Here is a 19,133-nt window from a genome sequence, read left to right as displayed (position 1 = left end):
ACTCAGGAGGCTGAGGCAAGAGAATCACTTGAACCCAGGAGACGGAGGTTGCAGTGAGCTGAGATGGTGCCACTGCACTCCAGCCTGGGCAACAGAGTAAGACTGCATCTCGAAAAAAGAAAAGCTTTCTGAGTAGGTGAATCTAGCCTTGCAGAGCAAATAGTGCCTACAGCTTCTACCAGAGAAAGACAGAAACAGGTTTAGCAGGTTTAAAGAACAGTGGAAAGCTCTGCCATCCTAGGAAGCAGTAAAGGATGGGGGTTGGGAGTCAGTGTAGTGGTGAGATAGCACCACAGAGAATACAGGAGCAGACACCATCTTTCTCATCCAGCTTCATGGATGAGTCTGCAGCACCCAAATGAGGGCAGCAGTCATCACTTAAATAAATAAACTCCTGGATAGAAAAGGTTGCTTTACTCACAGTCTTGTTGATGGACAAATGTAAGATAGTAGCTGCAATCTCAGTTTACGTGTTATCTTAGCTATGATTGGAGAATCAAAACTTTTTAAATTTTTTTTGGCAGAAGTTAAAAAACTCAACATCTAGCTGCTGATTTTCTTAATGTGATCATGGCAAGTCACTGATGCTCAGCTTGTAATCGCCTTATTACAAGAAAGACATGGCAGCAGAAGCAGTTTGCATTCAAATGCTTTACAGTAAAATTTTAAAAAAGGGATATGGAGTAATGTGCAGGGAAGGAGGCATAAGTGGCCAGAGTTAGGATAGAGCTTCATCTATGTGTGTACTCTCGAGTAGTGCATTTTGAGAGTGTTTCCAAGAAGCTGGTTATCTGCTTTTATTGGTGATCTGGAAGCCTAGACGTATTTGGTTTGTGAAATATAGGTTATCCCATGACAGCGATGACCTGAGCCATTTTAAATTTTGAAAAACATTGTAAAGTGATCCATGACCCCTGACTATCTGACATGAGATGGAAATGAGCCAGAGTTTGGCAAGAAAGCCACTTTTCTTCCTGCCACACTGTGCTTGTAACAGGAAGAGAATTTGCATGGCAGTTGGGTGAGCCAAGAAAATCGATGACAGCAGGAGGAAAAACTTGGAAATCACTGCACATGTTCCATTAATCTCTCAGTTACATGTTAGTGAGTTAACCGCATATGCATTTGCCTAACATATTATCTATGTCCTTCTGCACCTGAATCTGGATGGAGGATATTAGTTTGCAAATGGCCCTCTGCTATTTTTGCCCTCAGACTTCTCTTCTTCATCCCCAGCATCTGTTTGGAGTGACATTTTGGATGCTATAGAAGGCAAGCATAGTTCACTGAACGGAAGTGTTTATCCCTTTGCAGGCTTCTGTCATTTGTTTCTGCAGGACAGCACCAAGAATTTGCAGACTCACAGATTTCACAAAGTTAAATAAGCCGTGCTTCTATCCCAGCCTTCCTCATGTTTTCTCATATTTGCATGTAGTAAATTACATGCAAATGTAATTACTGAGGAGGAAAAAATATCTTTGGGTATGCATGGATTTTTTAGCTTTGTGATACGTGATCTGGCAGCTATAAAAGAAGGAAAAAGAAAAGCCCTAGCTAGCAAGATATGACTTTTGCATAAGAAATGCATCAAGTGTAAGGTTGAATTAGGGCAGGGGTCACAAACTCAAATGTTCATGGGCACCAGACCAGTATTATAACGAGGGATGCAGAAGGGGTAGGGCTTTGACGAACTGGAGAGCTTATGCCACTTCTTTATGGGGCAGCCACTCTCTAGCTGCTGCCCAGCAGTTGTACACACAAAATGGAATTTCTGGCTTCTCTTGAAAAATTGGATGAAATGACAGTATTGGGCTCAAATTCCTTTAGGAAAAAGTTCGCACAGAGAGGAACAAACAAAACCTATAAGAGTCCAGGTTGGGCCTGCAGGTATAGGTTTGTAGTCTATTTTAGAAGATTGGTTTTAAAACGCTAGAAATTTGGATTCTAAAGTCCAAGTTGGGTACAGGTATTTGCATCGTTAAGCCTGGTGTTCAGCCAGGTTGATGATGAGCTCTGAGCCCCTTAACTGGGCTCTGACATTATGCAGCAACATCAAAACACTTTTACTGCTGAGTGTACACTAGGCTCTCAAGGGAGCTTGCTGTCTTGTGCAGGAATTATACTTTGTATCACGGCAAGTTACCTACATCCCAAGTGAAAAAGGAATAGAATTTCAGATGTGGAATAACCTCTAAGTTACCAAGTCCAATCACTTCATTAAATAGGAAGACTAAATGCCAGCCAAAAATGTTCTGCTACTAATCCGTTTTGAGACTTTGGACAATTCTTTGTTCTCCCCAGATCCTATTTCCTTCCTCTATAAAATCAGGGGGATGGACTGCACAATTGCTAACATCTCGTAATTCTATGATTATTTTTCTTGGTTTTACCTCAAGGCAGGGGATGAGGAGGGGCAGGAAAAGATAAATAACTGAGAAAAATTGGGACCAGCTGTTTCCAACATGGTGGTCATCTCTGGCTTTTCCACCCCACCCCTGGGAGAGCTTGGGAAGTCCTGTCAATCATCCAGCTCCACTGTGCAGCTACCCAATGGGTTGATGCCACGTAGCATACTTAATCACATTTCTTAACAGCTGATTCCTAGACTTCCAGCTCCAGCTGTCTGTTTAACAAATAAATGCTGTCAGTTCCAAGGGAGGCAGGGCAGAGTCGGGTGGAAAGCTTGACATAACCCATTACCACCACAGAAACAAGTAAAAACACGTGTCTTTCTGATAGTGTGCATCAGCAGCCAGCAGCCTTGGGAAGGGAGAGCATCACTTATTCCAAAAATTGGAATCCGTGTCTTGCAAATGTGGCAGACGCTATTTATGCAGCACCAGCTTAGTTACAGAATGCGTCAACTGTTCCTTCTCAGAAAGTCACTATTTTCAGCAAACATGCATTGAGAATCAAGTATAAATTCCTTACTATCCCAACTTAGAAACCAAATACGGCCGGGCGCGGTGGCTCAAGCCTGTAATCCCAGCACTTTGGGGGGCCGAGACGGGCAGATCACGAGGTCAGGAGATAGAGACCATCCTGGTTAACACGGTGAAACCCCGTCTCTACTAAAAAATACAAAAAACTAGCCGGGTGAGGTGGCGGGCGCCTGTAATCCCAGCTACTCGGGAGGCTGAGGCAGGAGAATGGCGTAAACGCAGGACGCGGAGCTTGCAGTGAGCAGAGATCCAGCCACTGCCCTCCAGCCTGAGCGACAGAGCGAGACTCCATCTCAAAAAAAAAAAAAAAAAAAAAAAAAAAAAAAACATTTGGATAATGATAATTTAAATAGGGAGTCAGACTTTTGGTGACAAGGGATACTAATCTTATATCAAAATATTTATCTATGGCCAGGCACGGTGGCTCATGCCTGTAATCCCAACACTTTGGGAGGCTGAGGTGGGTGGATCACTTGAGGTCAGGAGTTCGAGACCAGCCTGGTCAACATGATGATACCCTGTCTCTGCTGAAAATCCAAAAATGAGACAGGCATGGTGGTGCATGCCTGTAATCCCAGCTACTCGGGAGGTTGAGGCAGGAGAATGGCTTGAACCTGGGAAGCGGAGGTTGCAGTGAGTTGAGATTGTTCCACTGCCCTCCAGCCTGGGCAACAGAACAAGACTCTGTCTCAAAAAAAAAAAAAAAAACAAAAAAACCAAAAAACCTTATCTGAATTGATTTCATATGGAGAGATTAGATTTCAATATTTTAATAACTATATATGAAATGTTGAGATTTTTTTAAAAATCTGAAGCAAAAATGGTATAAGAAGAGCTGATGAACTAGATGTTAGATAATGTAGCTTACTATATACATTTCTCTTCTTGTCTAAATTTTTGTCATATTTCACAGTAATGCCAGGCAGAATATCAAGTGTTAAGTTAGTACCTTCTCCCTGCTACAGGCAGTAGAAACGCCCCATAAATTGGGTATTAGCCAGGGTTTTCTATAATGTAGATTGGTTCTTATGTCTTTTCCACTCAAAACCTTCGGCCATTCCCCCACTGTATAAAAGTTCAAACACTATCCTCAGAGATGGTCTGCCCTAACTTTGTACTCCTGGAGAATTTTATATATTCCCCTATTCAGTCAGTATGATTTGAGTGTCACGGCAGTACCATCTGAATTCTAAGGGCACAAAATCAAATACAATATCAACTCTGTTTTGCCCAGAATTTATATTACAGGGAAAAAGAGAGAAACTAAAGAAATAATTGTCTCCTTGATATGTGCTGTGAATGGTATGGAAGCCAAGGGGTGGGGGACTATGTAAATCAGAATGATGAATTGGGAAAAGGATATAATATATCCGATTAATTGGATGTGTTTAGCTCCAGAAGTAGAGGAGGTTCTTAAATGTAGACATTGAAGTCTTGCTTGTTTTATGTCTCCCTTAGCACTCTACATGTTGGTTTATTTTTAGTTGATTAATACCAAAAATATTTGCAGAGCTCCTACCAGATGCCAGACAATGGACATAGGGAAGTCGGCAGAACAGACACAAGTCCCAGCCTTCAAGGAGCTAATAGGAGGGATGAACAATAAACACAGAAGGAAACAGCTGCATGCGGCACTGTCATGTCATGATAAGGACTGTTATGGGGGAAAAAGGCTGACTGAGAGAATGACAAGGTTGGCTTTGTTTCATTCGATAGGATGCTTTGAACAGGTGGCCTTTGAAGCATCCTATTGAAACAAAGCCAACCTTGTTTTCTCAGGCATCTTTTTGGGCCAGGCGCGGTGGCTCACATCTATAATCCCAGCACTTTGGGAGGTCAAGGCGGGTGGATCACGAGGTCAGGAGGTCAAGACCAGCCTGGCCAAGATGGTGAAACCCCGTCTTTACTAAAATCACAAAAATTAGCCAGGCATGGTGGTGGGTGCCTGTAATCCCAGCTACTTGGGAGGCTGAGGCAAATAATTGCTTGAACTTGGGAGGTGGAGGTTGCACTGAGCCAAGACTGCACCACTGCAATCCAGCGTGGGTGACAGGGAGACTCTGTCTCAAAAAAAAAAAGGTCACCTTTGGACATAAACCTACATGAAGTGAGATATCTAGGGGAAGAGCATTGTAGGCACAGGAAATGGCAAATGAAAAGATTCCGAGATGGGAACTTGGCTTTTTAATTTATAGAACAGCGATGGAGCGAATGCAGCTGGAATTCAGTTAAAAGAAAAAATAAGAGGTAGAAGATGCTAGAGAAGCTACCAGATGCTGCATTTGGATGGGACTGGGCTGCTGTGGCTTGAAATCCGTATCTCTTGGTCAAGAATTCATCCTGTAGTGATAGAGCATGATGGTAGGTGACCTGTTAAAAGCGATGCTTTGGAAAAAATAACTTTGGAGCAAGGGAAAAGAGAGATTGTCAACAGGGAGAGGAGAGAAGAGACCACTGCTTAGTCTGTGCTTGGGACAATACATGACCAGACTGGAATGAGAACACAGGAAGGACAGAGAGAGCAGCTCAAGAGATTATTTGTTCGTTGCAATTTGTTGGTATTCTTAACTTCATAATGCTGCATTCCCCAATGTCAGTTTGGAGCAAAGAAGGATTGGAGGAGGGGAACACAAAATTGGATCATGAAATTCACATTAAAACACACAACTTAGATGGATATGAGGTAGGATCATCTCCTCCCAGCCATTCAGGCTCCCGCTTCCCAAGGATGCCAATGTGTGAAGAGGAGTGTTATTAGCAGACACAGCAGCAAAGCCTGGAATGATCCACTGGGAAGATTGGCTGCATGTTCCCATGTGAACTTCATGGAAAGTCTCGTTTCCATTTAATCGAGACATGCCAGCTGTCGTCTTGGTCATTCACAGTTCACCAACAGCCTTTGTGGCAGTCATGTGTTTTCCAAATGATACCCTTAAGCTTCCTTTGAAATGATCACATTCATAAGCATGGAGCAAAGAGGATTATGAGGCACAAGGGTGTCAAACAGCTTTCCTTCGTCTTCCCTAGATTGAGAAAGTCTTCATGACCAAACTACTTGTAAAGGTCTTGCAGCTTTGGTATCTGTCCTTTTAAATGATTGTTAGGGCATATTTGGCTATCTCAGGGGAAGATACGATATCTTCTATTATTGTGGATATGTCTCTCCCAAATATATGTGGAGTATCTCCGGCATACAGGATGTGGCGTGGCTGTTGCAAGGCAGAGTAGTCCAGTTCTGCCCTGAAAGTACGTAAAATATACCCCACGAGAGAGAATAAGAACATTGCAGGGTGAAATCTGGACTGGATTGGTGATGACCAGTAAGGACATGTTCCAGAGAACAATTGAGCCAGTTATGTCTGGATCCATGCAGGAAGCTTTCTGAGTATCTCCGCTGAACACAGGACTTTCTTATTTCATACCTTTTCATGTGAAAATTGAGAGGAATCTGATTTATTTATTTTTTTATTTATTTATTTATTTAGAGACAGAGTCTTGCTCTGTCACCCAAGCTGAAATGCACTGGCATGATCTCGGCTCACTGCAGCCTCCGCCTCCCGTGTTGAAATGATTCCCCTGCCTCAGCCTCCTAAGTAGCTGGGGTTACAGGTGTGCACCACTACAGCTGGCTAATTTTTGTATTTTTAGTAGAGACGAGGTTTCACCATGTTGGTCAGGCTGGTCTCAAACTCCTGACCTCGTGATCCACCCACCTCGGCCTCCCAAAGTGCTGGGATTACAGGTGTGAGCCACTCCACCCAACCGACTCTCTGATTTTCATGCCACTTAACCTCAGCCCTCACTTCTGAGAATGACCTGAGTTTACTTGCATCTCTTTGTTGTTCTGGTCCTTTTGAAACGGGGAAAGGAATAGCAGGTAGTTGGCAGGAGGCTAGGACCTACTGCCATTATGCCAGCCCAAAACTGGTTTATTCTTAAAGAGTCATACCTTCAGAGTCCAGCATTTCAGCTGTCTCCCACCTCCACCCTCTCTGGAACCTTTCCTGAATCTGAACAGAATGTGTATTTTTTTTTTTTTTTTTTTTGGTTGGGTACCAAATTTCTTTATTTGAAGGAATGGTACAAATCAAGGAACTTAAGTGGATGTTTTGGTACAACTTATATAAAAGGTAAAGGAAACCCCAACATGCATGCACTGCCTTGGTGACCAGGGAAGTCACCTCATGGCTGTGGGGAAATTAGCCTGAGGCTTAGCTTTCATTATCACTGTCTCCCAGGGTGTGCTTGTCAAAGAGATACTCTGCCAAGCCAGATTCGGGTGCTCCCATCTGGCGCAAGTTGGTCACGTGGTCACCCAATTCTTTGATGGCTTTCACCTGCTCATTTAGGTAATGTGTCTCAATGAAGTCACACAAATGGGGGTCATTTTTGTCAGTGGCCAGTTTGTGCAGTTCCAGTAGTGACTGATTCACATTTTTTTTTTCCAAATGTAAAGCACACTCCATCGCATTCAGCCCGCTCTCCCAGTCGTCATAGTCTGGTTTCTTAATATCCTGAAGGAAGATTCGGCCACCTCGTTGGTTCTGCAGCTTCATCAGTTTCTCGGCATGTTCCCTTTCGTCATGAGATTGGTGAAGAAAGTATTTGGCAAAGTTCTTCAAAGCCACATCATCGCGGTCAAAGTAGTAAGACATGGACAGGTAAACGTAGGCAGCGTAGAGCTCCAGGTTGATCTGGCGGTTGATGGCGGCCTCTGAGTCCTGGTGGTAGTTCTGGCGCACCTGCGAGGTGGACGCGGTCGTCATGGCGGAGGCTAAGGACAGGCGGCGGCGGCGGTGGCTGCGCGGCGCTGGAGCTGCGGCGGGGGCCTTGGGGCGGTCCGAGGACGCGGTGAAGAGGTGACGGAGGGCTGGCTATGGGCGGCCAGCCGGGATGGGGGACGAGCGCCGGGTTCCGTCCAAGCACTGTCGAAGCAGGAAACCCCGACGACTCTAGGCGAAGAACGTCTCCAGAATGTGTATTTTTTAAGAGTGAGGGCAGGCCATGGAGTCAGACAGCCCCGTGATATAGAGGTGTCAATAAAGTACCCATCATATAGAGCTGCAAGGCCAGGTGTGGTGACTCACGCCTGTAATCCCAGCTCTTTTGGAGGCCACGGCAGGCAGATTACCTGAGATTAGGAGTTGGAGACCAGCCTGGCCAGCATGGTGAAGTCCCGTCTCTACTAAAAATACAAAGATTCGCAAGATGTGATGGCGACACCTGTGATCCCAGCTACTCCGGGGGCCGGAGCAGGGAGAATTGCTTGAACCCAGTAAGTGGAGGTTGCAGTGAGCTGAGATCATGTCACTGTACTCCAGCCTGGGTGACAGAGCACACCCTGTCTCAGAAAATAAATAAAATGAAATATAAAATAACAACAGCAAAAAACAAATAGAGCTGTAGTGAGAGTCAGTTGAAATTCTGCAGATAAAATGCTATGTGTGGTGTCTGGTGCATAGGAAACACTGACCCCCAGATGGATGTGTTAAAGGAAGATGAGGAGAATAAGCAGGAAAGGGACTTACCAACATCTGTTGATTATGATTAAATCACTGAGGTTAATTTATAAATGCTGAAACATAGGTTGTGACTGCTTATAAACTATATGCATTTTAACATTTTTACATTTAATTTTTTAATTAATATTAAAATGTATGCAATAGATGTTAAGAATATCGACCATTTTGATATTAGTACATAGAACTTAAAGAGAGTTTCTTAGAGGTACATACTCTTTTGAGACTAGGCACAAGCATAACTTGTACAGAATCTGCTTATACTTTCCAAACCAATATGGAGTTATGAATACAGCCATGACGCTGTATTCTGGTCTCATGGGATTTGGGCTGTTGCAGTCACTACATGTTTATTTCAGTAGAAATTATAGTTAGCTAAATAAATTTCATCAATATGTTATTAGTATCTATTAAGAGCTGCTAGAATGATGTCTACATCCATACAGATGGTTATTGTTGAAGGGCTTTGAAGGCAGAGACTGAATCTGTTAATCTCTGGGTCAGGAGCATAAACCATTGTATATAGTCAAAGCCATGTTAATTAATGTTGTTCTGGAGCCCCACTGGGTTAGTGAGTAAAGTGAAAGGATCATTCATTTTGAGCCTATTGGAGTATTTGCAGTCGCTGAACATCCCAGGTGAGGGAAGAGAAGAAAGTCAAGCATTTCTGAGGACCTCGGCAGCAAGATTTTTGGAACTTTTTCTAGTCTGCCGTTGTCACCGTGACTCAGAAAGTCACAGGGATCACTCTACCTGCCTAGCTAGGAGATCAGGATTGCTTGGACAAATCAACTTTGCCCAGTGATGCAGCTGCATGAACCACAGGCAGAGAGGACTCAGTGAGCATCTGTGGAGTGACCTTGGAATACTCAGGTGTTCACTGGGAAGGGGTGGGCCTTTACCTGTCTCATCTTAAACAGATAGGGCCAGACATGGTGGCTCACACCTTTAATGCCAGCACTTTGAGAGGCCAAGGTGGATGGATTACTTGAGGTCAGGAGTTCGAGACCACCCTGGCCAACATGGTAAAACCCCGTCTCTACCAAAAAATACAAAATATTAGCCAGGTGTGGTGGCATGCACCTGTAGTTCCAGCTACTCAGGAGGCTGAGGCAGGAGAATCGCTTGAACCTGGGAGGTGGAGGTTGCAGTGAGCCAAGATCACGCCACTGCACTCCAGCCTGGGTGACAGAGCGAGACATTGTCTCAAAAAATAAATAAAAATAAATAGCCAGGCACGGTGGCTCACACCTGTAATCCCAGCACTTTGGGAGGCCGAGGCAGGCGGATCACGAGGTCAGGATATCAAGACCATCCTGGCTAACACGGTGAAACCCCATCTCTACTAAAAATACAAAAAATCAGCTGGGCGTGGTGGCGGGCGCCTATAGTCCCAGCTACTCGGGAGGCTGAGGCAGGAGAATGGCATGAACCCGGGAGGCGGAGCTTGCAGTGAGCCAAGATTGTGCCACAGCACTCCGGGTTGGGCTATGGAGCGAGACTCTGTCTCAAAAATAAAATAAAATAAATAAATAAAATAAAATAAAAATAAACAGATGGCCAGCAGATAAGGTGACAACTCTAGTCCATGGTCACAGTCTATTCTGCCACGTTCTCCATAAAGTCCGCTTTGCTTAGTTCTCCCAGCAATAGCCATTCATTTACTCTTTAAGGCCGGTAACAAGTGTTCTCCCCATGATGCTAGCCAAACCAAAAAGAGATTGTCGATGCTTTTCAGTGGAGCAGGAGGATAAGAGATTGAGCCTTCCGAATGGACGAAGGCTGGAGTTAAACCTATGAATTGGTGAACCTTATGGTTGTGAAGTTAATGGGCCCAAGAAGGGGCCTCATGAGAGAAGCAGCCTTGTCATTCCCTTGCCATTGGTCACTCCTCTTTCCCTTCCCCACCAAAACACACCAACCAGTCAAAACTAAAACCTAGAGTCCTTGGGTTGATGATCTCTCCAAGGTAGAAAAATTAATGGTTTCTCTTCTGTCTTTAAGTATCTTCAGTTACTTTTGTAAGAATTTCATCAATATGTGTCTTTTCAGGTCTTCAAACCTTGCTTAGTTCTTTCATTGTTTTTCTCAAGAAACTGAAAGAATATTTATGCTACTTGCCAGAATTTCAGGTCCAATTGAAGGGAAAAGTTATAATATAAATGCACTGTTAGAAAAAGACCACACTTCTTATTCCCTCAAATAGTCAAATGTAATAATTACAATGATAATAAATATGTATTGAGTGTTACCTATGTGCTGAGCACTGTTTTTAGCACTCTTATTTCTTTTTATTTTATTTTAACTTTTTTGAGGTGCAGTCTCACTCTCACCCAGGCTGGAGTACAGTGGTGTGATCTTGGCTCACTGCAACCTCCATCACCCGGGTTCAAGTGATTCTCCTGCCTCAACCTCCTCAGTAGCTGGGATTACAGGCACACACCACCATGCTTGGGTGATTTTTGTATTTTTAGTAGAGTCAGGGTTTCGTCATTTTGGCCAGGCTAGTCTTGAACTCCTGACATCAAGTGATCCACCTGCCTCAGCCTCCCAACGTGCTGGGACTACAAGTGTGAGCTGCCGTGCCCAGCCTGTTTTTAGCACTTTAAAAGTATTAACTCATTAAATCCTCTAAAAATAATCTAAGTAAAGGGCTTTTTTTTTTTCGTTTTTGAGACGAGGCCTCGCTCTTGTCTCCCAAGCTGGACAGCAGTGGTGCAGTCATAGCTCACTGCAGCCTCAACCTCTTAGGTTAATGCGATTCTCCGACCTCAGCCTCCTGAGTAGCTGAGACTATAGCACATGCCACCACACACGCCTGGCTAACATTTTATTTTAGTAGAGATGGATCTTGCGATGTTTACCAGGCTGATAAACTCCTGGGCTCAAGTGATCCTCCTGCCTTAGACTCACAAAGTGCTGGGATTACAGGCATGTGCTATATGTAACACCTAGCTCATTGCTGCTGAATAAAATCCTAAACATCCTTATACCAGTGGTTTTCCTCAAAGGCTTTCTCAGCATTTTCTTTATTTCTTAGTCTTTAATTTTTTTGATGGTTCTTTCCCTCCTTCCTCACCCCAACCCCTGGTCCATGAATTTCTATTTCATATTGATTATACTCTAAGTCTTTCCATTATTCTGAACTGAGATTTCTCATTTGGGGGTGTCCTCATACATGTTGAGCAACAAATCAATGACTTATTCTTTAGTGTTCTTGTTTAGATGTAAAAAAAAAGTTAAAGAATGTGACATCTTGACTGAGGTAAGAGCATTTTTTAGTTGTTGTAGACAGATTAAAAATTAAAAAGTGAAAAATAACTTGATTATTGCTGACCACAAATATGTCTTTGCTAGTATTTTTCCAGGCAGTCTACTGGGGCTACTTTGTTCTATTTGTCAATTAGTCTTTACTAAAAATAAAAACAGAATAATGATACTGCCCATGGGGCTGTTTTTATTATTATTTCAAGATACTTCTTTAAGATATGCTTATATCATTCTATTTGAAGTTCTGGCTCTATTGTTACAAACATTATTCATTCATTAGGTCTTTTAAATTTTGATTATTTAAGAGATATAAACACTGGGGTACAAATCACTTAAGACATGGTCCCTGCCTTCAGGAAGCTTATTTATAGCTTCCTACTTTTCATTGATCTTTAAGTAATCTTTAATAGTTCACACTGAACTATTAAAAATTAATTGTGCACTCATCCTAACACTAAATTTGTCAGTTACATCTGGAAGCTGCAGTGTCCCTTTTTCTGTTAAATCTAAAGCCTGTGATAAGACCAATGAGGATTATATTTTAAAGGAAACTTTAGGGAAAATTCACAAAGTGTGATTTATACCTGGCATTAGTACTTCAAGAATTATTTTGGCCCTTGAGGCCAGGTGAGGTGGCTTATGCCTGTAATCCCAGACCTTTGGGAGGCCGAGGCAGGCGGATCACTTGAAGTTAGGAATTCAAGACCAGCCTGGCCAATATGATGAAACCTCATCTCTACTAAAAATACAAGCTGGGAGTGGTGGTGGGCACCTAAAATCCCAGCTACTCAGGAGGCTGAGGCAGAAGAATCGCTTGAACCTGGTAGACAGATGTTGCAGGGAGCTGAGATTGTCCCGCTGCACTCCAGCCTGGGCATTGCAGGGAGACTCTGTCTCAAACAAAAAACAAACAACAAAAAAAGAATTATTTAGGTCCTTGATATCTAATATAGAAAACACCTGTTCACAAATAAGACATACTTACATTTATTTTATTTTAAAGAATAAAACATTGAACTATTTAAATAGAATATTGACTCTGAGTCAGAATCAATTTAATATTTAAGCTTTAGCAATTAAGTTACATAACTGAATTTTTGTATCTTCTGGAAAAGACAAAACGTAATACAGGAAGAAGCAATGTGAGTTGACCCTGCAGCACACAGAGTCCAGCAGGGGGCGCAACCCAGTCCTTTCCCTCAGCTTGACTCTGTCTCTTGAGGGAAAGGGGTTCCCTGGGGGGAGAGTTGGGGGCAGCTCTTCCACCACCGTCATCCTTTGGCAGCCACATCTAACTGGACTTGGGGCCTGATATGCTTTGGCTCTGTGTCCCCACCCAAATCTCATGTGGATTTTTAATTCCCGGTGTTGGAGGAAGGGTGGGAGGTGATTGGATCTTGGGGGTGGATTTCCCCCTTGCTATTCTCATGATAGTGAGTTCGCATGAGATCTGGTTGTTTAAAAGTGTTTAGCACGTACCTCTTCACCCTCTCTTCCTCCTGCTCCGGCCATGTAAGATGTGTCTGCGGCCGGCCACAGTGGCTCATGCCTGTAATCCCAGCACTTGGGGAGTCCTAGGCGGGTGGATTACCTGAGATCCGGAGTTCAAGAACAGCCTGATCAACATGGAGAGACCCCGTCTCTACTAAAAACACAAAATTAGCTGGGCGTGGTGGAGCATACCTGTAGTCCCAGCTACTCAGGAGACCGAGGCAGGAGAATCCCTTGAGCCCGGGAGGCGGAGGTTGCGGTGAGCCGAGATCGCGCCATTGCATTCCAGCCTGGGTGACAGAGTGAAACTCCGTCTCAAAAAATAAAAAAAAGACGTAAAACCCTTTGCCTTCTGGCATGATTGGAAGTTTCCTGAGGCTTTCAGCCATGCTTCTTGTACAGACTGTGAAAACATAAGCCAATTATACCTCTTTTCTTTATAAATACCCAATTCTCAGGTAGTTCTTTATAGCAGTGCTAGAACAGATGAATCCAAGCCTTTCCTGCCCTCTATTGGAGGAGCCTAAGGGCATCCCTAGTCCATCCCCTTCTTAGCAGGCCACTGGGTCTCTGCTTTCTTCCCGTTCTCACCACCCTTTCCACTCCTTAGGTCTGAGACGTCAGTCTCTCAGTTCCATCTGGACTTCCCCATCATGGACTAGGAGAGGACTTCCGGTCTCACAAGAAAGGCCTCTCCTCAGAAAAGTGTTCCGTTACCTCCCTTTCTAAAATTAGCTTCCCCGCTCCCCTCACCCCTTCTATTATTTTCTCTCACAGAATGTTGCTCTTTTTCTTCATACTTATTTATATTTTATTTTTTTGAAAGGGACTCTTCGCTCTGTCACCCAGGCTGGAGTGCGGTGGTGCGATTTTTTATATTTTTAGTAGAGACTGGTTTTCATGCCTGTAATTCCAGCACTTTGGGAGGCTGAGGTGGGCGGATCCTCTGAGGTCAGAAGTTCGGGATCAACCTGACCAACGTGGTAAAACCCCATCTTTTTCTTCACACTTTATACAGAGGAATAGTATTTCATTCCCATTTGTGATATTTGCTGGTTTAGTCCCTGGTTCCCCCATTGAACTGAAAGCCACGGGAGACCACAGATCTGTCTCATTCACTGTTACTCAGCCAGAACGTTGCTTGTGTTCAGTAACTCAAAATGCTTCACACGCTCCACAAATAAACAGATGGTTTCTTTGGGGTTTATTGGGTTTATATTTTTATGCAATAAAATGTATTTATTTGGTTATATTCCAAGGTTTTCTATCAAACTAAAGCAGAAAAATAATACTTTTCTTTTTTAATATCTAGCACTGTAAAATTCTTGTATTGTTATAAAGAATTCTTCTAAATTTTTATCCTTGTCACTCTGAATAGGAAGATGACAGGCTATGTGAGACAAAGTGTTTGTCTCAACATAGGATGCCCATTATTACTATTTTTTAAATTGCTTTCTCAGTGTGGAAGTTTTCTCTATGTGTTTGCGTTGTCTGCAGTTTGCATGTAGCAGGGAGAAAATAGAAAGCTTCCAAACCGGTTAGTCCAGTTAAAGCACTTAAGTGGCTTAAGCCTTTGATATTAGTTGAGCCAAGTAAGGAAGTTAGTAAGGCTGGAGGGCTTTCAGGGATAATTCACTTTTTTTTTTCATTCTATTCAGTGAGGGACTTTAAATAGGGCTTTTTGTCTGCATGCAGCTTGGAAGAGGTGAGGGCATGGCTTGGAAGAGAGGGTCCTGCTCAGAGAATGAGGGACCTGAATTCCGCCTGTGCTTCCTGCTGGGTTTTCCTCCCAGGGAGTTGTGAGGTTAGGTTAAGGTATTGCACTGAATGCTTATGGCTTCATGTCTGAAATATAGACGAGTTCATGTGCGTTATAGCCTTGAAATTGTCACTTCCTATGTCTGGTTTCCTTCTCTGATATTGGCATGCCTTCAGCATCACCTCCACTCTGATAAAAGTCTGGGGATGAAGAAACAATTTTTTTTTTTTTTTTTTGAGATGGAGTCTCACTCTGTTGCCCAGGTTGGAATGTAGTAGCGCAATCTCAGCGCACTGCAACCTCTGCCTACTGGGCTCAAGCGATTCTCCTGCCTCAGCCTCCTGAGTAGCTGGGATTACAGGCGCCCGCCACCATACCGGGCTAATTTTCGTATTTTTAGTAGAGGTGAGGTTTCACTATGTTGGCCAGTCTGGTCTGTAACTCCCGACTTCAAGTGATCTTCACTCCTTGGCCTCCTGGAAGTGCTGGGATTACAGGTGTGAGCCACCACGCCCTGCCTTGAGAAACAAATATTTACTAGCTGATAACATGTGGCATGCATCAGGGATACTCAGGTGACCCCTGCTGTCACAGAGTGTGCAGTAAAACTGCATAGGAGAGATGGTGGGGAGGGGGTTGCGTTTTGTTTGTTTCCTTATTGAAGATAGATATAAAGTCAGTTAACTATGGCCTGAGATTATTTGGAAGCAAGAGAGGATAATTTTCTTTATATTATAGGTTTTTTGGGAACAGATGGTGTTTGGTTACATAAGTAAGTTCTTTAGTGGTGATTTGTGAGATTTTGGTGCACCCATCACCACCTGAGCAGTATACACAGTACCCAATTTGTATACTTTTATCCCTCACCTCCACTCCTACCCTTTCTCCCAAGTCCTCATAATCCAGTATGTCATTCTTATGCCTTTGCATGAAAGGGAGTAACTTTCTTTCTTTTCTTTTCTTTTTCTTTTTTTTTTTTTTTTTTTTTTTTGATACTGAGTCTTGCTCTGCCACCCAGGCTGGAGTGCAGTGATGCGATCTCGGCTTGCTGCAACCTCTGCCTCCCGGGTTCAAGCGATTGTCCTGCCTCAGCCTCCCAAGTAGCTGGGACTATACGCCTGGCTAATTTTTGTATTTTTAGTAGAGATGGGGTTTCACCATGTTAGCCAGGATGGTCTCAATCTCCTGACCTTGTGATCCACCCGCCTCTGCCTCCCAAAGTGCTGGGATTACAGGCGTGAACCACTGCGCCCGGCTGAGAGGATAATTTTCAATAGGGTCATGAGTACAGCTTCTCTGAGAAGACGGTGTTTAAATTGAGACATCAGCAACGAGCACCAGAAAGCCAAGTGAATTGATAGGAGACTGTAGGGGAAAGAAAAAAAATGTGTGAAAATGCCATTTAGTATCAAAGAACTTCTTAGGTTCAAAAAGTGAAAGCAGTGTCCTGTTTAGAATGGTGTGAGAAGAGGAAGAGAGCACAGATAAAGCTGGCAGGTTCTGCAGGGAGTTGATGATGCAGAGATTAGTGGGCCAGGAATTTGTGATTAATACCAGAGTAAATGGAAGAGATTGATTTGTGGTGGATGAGGACTCTGGCTGATGCTGGGAGACCCTGGATAGGACAGGTGGAATTTGGGACGTTAATAGAATGTGTCCAAATAAGAGATGCGAGCATCTACCAGTGCTAGATCTGGAAGGGTGGGCTTCTCTGAGATATATCCTAAAGATCCAATGGAAAGGATTTCTAGGGTTGTGAGATTTTACTTATCTTGCCTATTGATTCTCTTGTCCCATAATATCCATAAGGCCGTGAATGTGAACCATTTCACTTACTTGTTGTGTACCACTCTTGGTGATGGCAATGCCTAGAACAGGACCAGAACTCAGGTGCCCAGCATGTGCTTGTGAATGAAGACTCTGTCTTTGAGTTCAGTCTCTAGACATCATGTCGATGCCACAGCTCCTAAGATGACTATCCCATGTTACCACAAATTATAAGATTTCATGATTTTAACGGCTGGATAGTATTTCATTGTGTCTATATACCACATTTTCTTTATTTGTTTGTTGATAGACACTTAGATTGATTCTGTATCTCGGCTATTGTGACTAGTGCTGCAATAAACATTGGAGTGCAGATATCTCTTCAACATACTGAGTTCACTTACTTTGTATAAATACCCAGTAGTGGGATTGCTGGATGATATGGTAGAACTATATTTAATTTTTAAAGGAACCTTCATACCATTTTCCATAACGGCTATACTAATTTACATTCCTGCCCACAGTGTGTGATAGTTTCTTTTTCTCCACATCCATGCTAGCATTTTTTTTTTTTTTGTCATTTTGATAATAGTTATTCTAATTGGGGTGAGGTAGTATCTCATATGGTTTTGATTGGCACTTCCGTGATAATTACTAATGTTGAGCATTTTTTTCATATACCCCTGTTGGCCATGTGTATGTCTGTTGAGAAGTATTTATTTAGGTTTTTTGGCCATCTTAAAAATCAGATCATTGTTGTTATTTTTGCTGATGAATTGTTTGAGTTCCTTATATATTCTGAATATTAACCCTTATCAGATGTATAGTGTACAAATATTTTCTCCAATTCTGTGGGTTGTCTCTTCAGTCTATTGTTGTTTCCTTTGTTGTACAGAGGCTTTTTAGTTTGATATAATTCCATTTCTCTATTTTTGCTTTTGTTGCCTGCGCTTTTGAGTTTGTCTCCAAAAAATCCTTACCCAGACCTATATCATGAAGTATTTTCCCTATGTGTTCTTCAAGTAATTTCAGATCTCTTACTTAAGTCTTTAATCCACTTTGAGTTGATTTTGACATATGGTGAGATGTAAGAGTCAAGTTTCATTCTTCTGTATATGAATATCCAGTTTTTCCAGCATTTTTTGTTGAAGAGACTGTCCTTTCCCCACTGTATGTTTTTAATGCCTGTGTTAAAAATCAGTTGGCTGTAGATGAGTAGATTTATTTCAGGGTTCTCTTCTCTTCTGTTCTATGTGTCTGTTTTATTCCTATGCCATGTTTTTTTGGTTACTGTAGCTTTCTAGTATATTTTAAAGTTGAGTAATGTGATGTTTCCAACTGTGTTCTTTTTCGCTCAAGATTGCACTGGTTCTTCAGGGTCTTTTTGTGGTTCCATATGAATGTTAGGATTGTGTTTTATTTTTTATTTTTTTTATTTTTATTTTTTATTAAGACAGGGTCTCGCTCTGTCACCAGGCTGGAGTGCAGTAGAATGATTTCGGCTCACTGCAGCCTCTACCTTTCAGACTCAGGCAATCCTCCCACCTCACCCTTCCAAGAAGCTGGGACCACAGCCATGCACCACTACACCCGGCTAATATTTGTAGTTTTTGTAGAGACAGGGTCTCACTATGTTGCCCAGGCTGGTCTCAAATTCCAAAGTGCTGGGATTATAGGCATAAGCCACTGTATCCAGCCTTGTATAAACATTTAAAAAATATTTTTTCAACCCATGAACACAGAATGTCTTCATATTTATTTGGATCCTCTTAATTTCTTTCATCAATGTTGTATAGTTTTCATTGTAGAGATCTTCTCCTTGGTTAAATTTATTTCTAGATCATATATATATATGTATGTATGTATGTATGTATGTATGTATGTATTTGGTAGCTATTGTAAATGGGATTGTTTTCTTGATTTTCTTTGAGACAGAGTTTTGCTCGTACTGCCCAGGCTGGAGTGCAATGGCACCAACTCTGCTCACTGCAACCTCCACCTCCTGAGTTCAAGTGATTCTCCTGCCTCAGCCTCCCTAGCAGTTGGGACTGCAGATGCCCACCATAACTCCCGGCTAATTTTTGTATTTTTAGTAGAAACAGGGTTTTACCATGTTGGCCAGGCTGATCTCAAACTCCTGACCTTAAGTGATCCACCCACCTTGACTTCCCAAAGTGCTGGGATTACAGGTGTGAGCCACTGCACCTGGGCACTTTCTTGATTTCTTTTTCAGATAGCTCACAGTTGGCATGTAGAAATGCTACTGATTTTTTGTGTTGATTTTTGCATCCTACAACTCTACTGTATTCCTCTAATAGCTTTTTGATGGTTTCTTTAGGGTTTTCTGTTTATAAGATCATGTTATCTGCAAACAGGGACAATTTG

At 42.7% G+C, this 19,133-nt stretch overlaps 2 protein-coding genes across 3 annotated transcripts in view; one reads left to right on the top strand and one right to left on the bottom strand.

The window, feature by feature from the left end:
- The window catches only part of ADAMTS18 (ADAM metallopeptidase with thrombospondin type 1 motif 18), a 155,037-nt gene that overhangs the window by 48,125 nt on the left and 87,779 nt on the right, over positions 1-19,133 (top strand). The window lies entirely within an intron of this gene.
- LOC117088085 (ferritin heavy chain-like) lies at positions 6,969-7,907 on the bottom strand. The gene has a single exon (XM_033219087.1). The coding sequence runs from the start codon at positions 7,706-7,708 to the stop codon at positions 7,154-7,156; it is 555 nt and encodes a 184-aa protein (XP_033074978.1). The 5' UTR covers positions 7,709-7,907; the 3' UTR covers positions 6,969-7,153.

This window comes from Trachypithecus francoisi, unplaced genomic scaffold (assembly GCF_009764315.1).
Source record: "Trachypithecus francoisi isolate TF-2019V2 unplaced genomic scaffold, Tfra_2.0 Lachesis_group10, whole genome shotgun sequence".
NCBI lineage: Eukaryota > Metazoa > Chordata > Mammalia > Primates > Cercopithecidae > Trachypithecus > Trachypithecus francoisi.
This window is presented reverse-complemented; position numbering and strand designations above follow the sequence as displayed.